The sequence below is a fragment of the Thermobia domestica genome, chromosome 1, assembly GCF_964235325.1.
Source record: "Thermobia domestica chromosome 1, izTheDome1.hap1.1, whole genome shotgun sequence".
Classification (NCBI taxonomy): domain Eukaryota; kingdom Metazoa; phylum Arthropoda; class Insecta; order Zygentoma; family Lepismatidae; genus Thermobia; species Thermobia domestica.
The window spans coordinates 179,331,524-179,337,944 of NC_137454.1; the positions used below are offsets into that span (position 1 = coordinate 179,331,524).

The 6,421-nt window shown below is 35.4% G+C and overlaps 3 protein-coding genes across 3 annotated transcripts; all 3 read left to right on the forward strand.

Annotated features, from left to right (window-relative positions):
• Positions 1-1,757: 1,757 nt before the first annotated feature.
• LOC145673928 (uncharacterized) lies at positions 1,758-2,354 on the forward strand. The gene has a single exon (XM_081743761.1). The coding sequence runs from the start codon at positions 1,758-1,760 to the stop codon at positions 2,352-2,354; it is 597 nt and encodes a 198-aa protein (XP_081599887.1).
• A 375-nt stretch (positions 2,355-2,729) lies between these two features.
• LOC145673971 (uncharacterized) lies at positions 2,730-3,932 on the forward strand. Its single transcript, XM_081743802.1, has one exon. It carries the CDS (start codon positions 2,730-2,732, stop codon positions 3,930-3,932), a length of 1,203 nt encoding a protein of 400 aa, XP_081599928.1.
• A 574-nt stretch (positions 3,933-4,506) lies between these two features.
• LOC145674000 (uncharacterized) lies at positions 4,507-5,973 on the forward strand. The gene has a single exon (XM_081743839.1). It carries the CDS (start codon positions 4,507-4,509, stop codon positions 5,971-5,973), a length of 1,467 nt encoding a protein of 488 aa, XP_081599965.1.
• Positions 5,974-6,421: the final 448 nt, after the last annotated feature.

Here is a 6,421-nt window from a genome sequence, read left to right on the forward strand (position 1 = left end):
GAAGCGCAGAGAGGAATGAAAGACGTGATCAAAGACGTTAACTGAGTCGCACTAACAGAGACGTTGAGTTGTTAAACAAGTCACACTTCTGAAGGATTGCGCGCCTCATAGTATGCGACTTACAAATCATTATTACGCTATTTTCCGAGTTTCAGTAGTGTTCAAAGGATTCAAGATAGACTTACTGTTATGTGTTCTGATTATCAAATTTGATATTTTCGAGGACATTTTATATCAGCTAAAAGCAGAACTGTGGAGAAAGATCCTCTGATGGCAAGGGACCAGCAGTGAAACAGCTCCTATATTTCTCACTTTAATTAAGTCAAGTTTGCAATTCGTGGAATTCCTGCTCAGCTGCTAGGAGCATATTTGAGAGAGAAATTTATGATATTTCTCTAATTTTGGTCTGGCTTTTACTCAGATACTACAATCCCCATACACAAATAAAAATAGAGTAAGGCCAGCGAACACTACGGCTTCATTTAAAGATTTAAAGTGATTTTTCAAAATTTCAAATGCATTTTTCTCGGTGCTTTTTCCTGACTTACCCGTCTTTACATACGCATACCGTAGAATTTCAGTAAATTTCAAAAACTTAGAAGAAAACAAAAATACGACTGATTATCTTTTGTAATTAAAAACACAAGCCCGACAATGAGTTTCGTTATTTCTTTAAAATCAAGTAGCTTAATTCATTAAGACTAGAAACAGTAAGCTATGGTCTAGAGCGATTAACAAGAGAGAATTTTTCATACGTTCGATATGAGAACTTCATGCCTGGAGATTTTATAAGTTGTTAGTTAATATCTCATAAAAGTGGATTAATTCATTTTCTGACTAAGTGAGAGCAAAGCTTGCGAGAATGACAAGGTTCCTGATCAGGAATTCGACCAATTATCATTTTATATTAAATTCAATTCACACAGCTATAAAATAACCACTCAAGGCACAAACGCATCGGCGCTTTAAACGCATTATCCTTTCAACCTCATTGGTGTATGGTGAAAGTACCCTTGCATTTCATTATGTGTTTGGAATGACGTTTGTTTAGAGAAAGAAAATTTCAGTTTCTTTTACGGCTTGTTGCTATGTAGATAAATTTAAAAGAGAAAATAATGTACTGTTTCCCTCTTAAGTTACACATATCTTTATGTATCGGATTATCATTCTTCTGTAAAAGTGTTTTTTAATGTGCAAAATTAAGACTATTGTCGTGGCCCACTTAGTTCCTGGAACTGAAACAACCTTGTTCAATTGCTTTAAAAGCTAAACTTCATATTATTTTAATCGTGTGTAAGGGGAGGTAAATAATTTTCTAGAAAATTTCAAAGCAATTGATAAGGACGTATGTTCGGCCGCATTTCATTATTCTTTTGTTTTGTATTTGGCAACACTGGAGAATTTATAGTGCTTTATAAGTGTCAACGTGGTGTGTGAGACTGCATAGTGTGTAGGTACTTTATGTATAGCCATTATTGTATTTAGTTGTGTGTTTACAATATAATAAATAGTATATTGTACAGCGGGGGACACTTCTAAATGGTACACCTTAGCCGTAAATCTCCATATGGCTGTACCATTTAGAAGTGTCCCCCGCTGTACAACAAACATTGTGTTTAAAATAACACAGTCCACGAACATTAAATTGGTCCTCCGGGCCGGATTTTGTTCCAGTTGTGCATGTGCGTGGTTTGCGAACTTGTGGCGCAGTATTTTCATTTTGTAGTGCATTGTCAAAGTGGTGCAGAATTATAACAATGGAAGAACTCATAGGTAAGAAAACTGTACTTAAACGTGAAGTGACAAGGTTAATACATAAAGTGAACGAGAATAAAGACAAGCCTAACTTCAGTATCAAGCTGTACACTGAACGTGCTACGCAATTACATGGCGATTGCACAGAGCTCATTACAAAGTTCATTTCTGTGGGTGGTAAAAGTGGGTTTGCAACAAATGACGGAGAATTTAATGAAGTGCAAAATAAGTTGGACTCTGTCTTAGAAATTTTGTACAATATGCAGTCATCTAATACATCTAATAAACAGTGCACAGATGTGAAGTTGCCAGACTTAGAACTTCCTACATTTTGTGGTAGAGTGCAAGATTGGCTATCGTTTCGTGACTTATTTGTAGCTGCTGTTCATAATAACAATCGGTTAGGAAATGCTCAAAAGTTGCAGTATTTGAAGACAGCTGTATTAGGGGAACCAGCTGTATTGTTGCAGTCTATTTCCATATCTGATGATAACTATAAAGTAGCATGGGAGTTACTTAAATTAAGATATGAAGATGTGAGAGAGCTAGCAAATCATATTTTGAGCAAGTTGATTACTCAACCAGCTGTGAAGAATTAGTCATCAGGTGAGTTACGAAGATTGGTTGACAATAGTGTTCAGTGTGTGTGTGAACTTAAATCCTTGGGCCTTCCAGTGGAACATTGGGAAGTGATTTTAATTTACCATGTGGGTGAGAAGCTAGATAAGAATACCAGAAAACAATGGGAGCTTTCATTGAAGAAAAACGAACAGCCAACTTTCGACCAGCTGAAAGAGTTCATATTACAACGTGCCAAAGCGTTAGCTGCAGTGAGTGCAAGGTCACCGGCAGACACGTCTGCTTTAAAAACAAACAAAAAAAGCAACACATTAGTGCATCATTCAAGTCCAATTGTGTCGTGCATCATGTGTAAAAATAATCACAAGCTATATAAGTGTCAAGAGTTCATAAATATGTCAGTGAATGATAGGCATAGTTTTGCTAAAAAGAATTCGCTTTGTTTCAATTGTTTGACCTTAAATTGTGCCGTAAATAAGTGTAATGTGAAGCAGGGTTGTCACACTTGCAACAAAAAACATCATATTTTATTGCATTTTGAAAAGAAGGATAAAGTAGATCAAGTAAATTGTTCTCATTCTATAAATCAAAAACTAATTCCTCAGGTGTTGTTGTCCACCGCTATCATAAATATCAAAGATAATGCAAATAAGTTGATACAATTTCGTGCTCTTATCGACTGTGGTAGTGAATTATCGTTTGTAACTGAACGTTGCGTCCAGAAATTACGCATAAACAAAGAGAAAATAAACTTGAGCATATCAGGTGTTACTGGTTCTAACGTTGGAAATTCTCATGCAATAGTTGATTTGTGTTTTCAGTCATTGTACAGTAATAATAATATTCATACTAAAGCAATAGTAGTCCCAAGAATCACAAGTAACTTACCCAGAGTAACTATTCAGAATATAGGTAATTGGGAAATTGTGAAACAAGTAAACTTAGCAGATCCACAGTTTAATAAAAGCGGGCCTATTGATGTGTTGTTAGGTGCTGATGTTTTCCCATTATTGTTGCTCAGTGGGAGACACATAGGTACGAATGGAGCTCCGTCTGCCATTGAAACGGTGTTAGGTTGGGTATTGTGTGGTCAGATTAACTTAACGAATAGCACATCAAGTGTTCAGTCATATTTTGTTTCTGTTGATCTCAATAAAACATTGCAAAGATTCTGGGAAGTAGAGGAGTTGCCAACTGTACAACATTTATCCGTTGAAGAGCAAAAATGTGAGCAGTATTTTGCTGAAACTTACAAACGTGATGTTGATGGTAAATACATTGTAAAATTGCCTTTTAGAGAAAGTGTTGAGCTTCTAGGTGTATCACGGGACACAGCAGTAAAGCGATTATGCCAGATGGAACGTAAGTTACAGAAAGATCCTGATTTATGTAAACAATATTGTGATTTCATGAAGGAGTACTTAGACTTAGGTCACATGGAAAAAATTCCTGATGTAGAACTTGATAAGCTTGTATCTGAATCTTATTATCTGCCGCATCATTGTGTCTTAAATGAAAGTAGTTCTACCACTAAATTGCGGTTGTATTTGATGGTAGTGCTAAAACTAGCAGTGGAGTATCTCTCAATGACAACTTAATGGTAGGTCCAAAATTACAAGATGATATTATCCCATTAATATTAAGGTTCAGAACTCATCCAATTGCATTGTGTGCTGATATAGCAAAAATGTACAGACAAGTTAAGGTAGATCAAACTGATTCTGATTACCAGAGAATAGTGTGGAGAGAAACAGTTGACCAACCTATTAGTGATTTTATATTGTTAACTGTTACTTATGGAACCAGTTCGGCTCCATATCTGTCTGTAAAGTGTTTGCAACAGTTAGCTGTAGATGAAGGTCATTGTTATCCCAGAGCTGCAGAATTAGTCATGAATGATTTCTTTGTTGATAATTTAGTTTCAGGTTCAGCTAATAGTAGTGAGGCAATGGTATTGTACTCAGAATTAACAGCATTATTACACAAAGGTGGTTTCGAATTAAGAAAATGGTCTACTAACGACATGAATGTGCTAAATAGTATACCTTCTCACTTAAGAGAAACTCAGTCGTTAATTTGTTTTAATGAAGATGAGAATGTAAAAGCTTTAGGTATACAGTGGAATCCATCAAGTGATTCATTTTCATTTTCTATTGTTGTTATAAGTCAGTAATGACAAAACGAATGTTATTATCTGATATTGCAAAATTGTATGATCCGCTTGGCTGGTTATCTCCAGTATCCATTGTTGCAAAATTGTTGCTACAATCATTATGGAAATTAAAAATTGAATGGGATGACGTACTTCCAAATGATATTGCTCGCTCGTGGGAAGTATATTGTCAAGAATTGCCATTGTTGAGACAGATTAAGATCAAAAGGTGTATTTCTTCTGAAAATATTGTGAAATATGATCTAATTGGGTTCTCAGATGCTAGTGAAAAGGCGTATGCTGCAGTAGCATATGTACGTTGTATAGATACATTTGGAAATGTGCAAGTATACCTGATTGCTGCAAAGACCAAAGTTGCCCCTATAAAGCAAATATCAATACCTAGGTTAGAATTGTGTGCTGCAGTATTGTTATGTAGATTAGTCAATACGGTCATTAAGGCAATGGTAATCAAGTTTGAACAGGTTGTCTGTTACACAGATTCTACTATTGTGTTAGCATGGCTTTCTTCATGTCCGAGTAAATGGAAAACATTTGTGGCTAACCGGGTATCTGAGATCCAACAATCAATTTTTATCAAATGGGCGCACACATCGAGCAAAGACAAGCCAGCTGATTGTAGTTCTCGTGGTTTGAATCCGTCACAATTAGGGTCTTATTCACTATGGTGGAATGGGCCAAAGTGGTTGATGGAATCAGAGTTACCTATTGTAAATATTAATTGCAAAAATCTAGATTCTGTTCAATGTGAGCAAAAGTCTTCAACTGTTAACATGCACATTAAGGTTGACTGTACAATAGTAGATAAATTTTCATCATTATCTAGGTTAGTTCGTGTTACTGCTTGGTGTAAAAGATTTATTAGGAATAGTAAAGGTAAACAGGAGTTAAAATGTAGTGGGCCATTAACTACAAAGGAGTTGTCAAATGCATTAATGCATTGGATAAAACAAGCTCAAGAATCAGAATATCCACTTGAGATAAAATACTTACGTATGAAAAAACCTTTGCCTTATAATAGCAAACTATTGTGTTTAAATTCATTTCTTGATGAAAATGATGTCATGAGAGTTGGAGGTCGCTTGCAAAATGCTAGTGTAACATATGATTTCAAATATACTATCTTACTTCCAAAACATGCTAGAATTACAGAACTTCTTGTAAAATCTGAACATATAAAGCACCTTCATGCAGGTTCACAGTTACTTTTATCTGTTTTGCAACAAAGGTTTTGGATTATTGGTGGTCGTGACTTTGTAAGGAAGATTGTAAAAGGTTGTGTAACATGTCACAAACAGTCAAGTGTAACAGCCTCTCAGTTAATGGGTCAACTTCCTGTTGGTAGAGTAACACCAACTCGTCCATTTTTGCATTGCGGGTTAAATTATGCAGGTCCAACATTTTTGAAACCGTTGGCAAACAGAATATTTGTCTCGGCTGCAACAAAGGCCAAAATAGTGGTGTAAACGTGCTAATATCAAGGTCAATGATTTAGTATGAGTGAAGGAAGATAAGACATCTCCTCAACATTGGAATTTAGCAAGAGTAGTTGCTGTTCATCCTGGTGTAGATAATATTGTTAGAACTGTTACTATTAAAACTAGCAAAGGTGTTTCCAAACGACCAATTGTAAAAATTTCTCCTCTTCCATTTAATGAAGAATAATATGTAGAATGTGTAGAGTAATGTGTAGAATTATATGTAGTGTTGAAATGATATTTCAAGGTGGGCGGTATGTTCGGCCGCATTTCATTATTCTTTTGTTTTGTATTTGGCAACACTGGAGAATTTATAGTGCTTTATAAGTGTCAACGTGGTGTGTGTGACTGCATAGTGTGTAGGTACTTATGTATAGCCATTATTGTATTTAGTTGTGTGTTTACAATATAATAAATAGTATATTGTACAACAAAC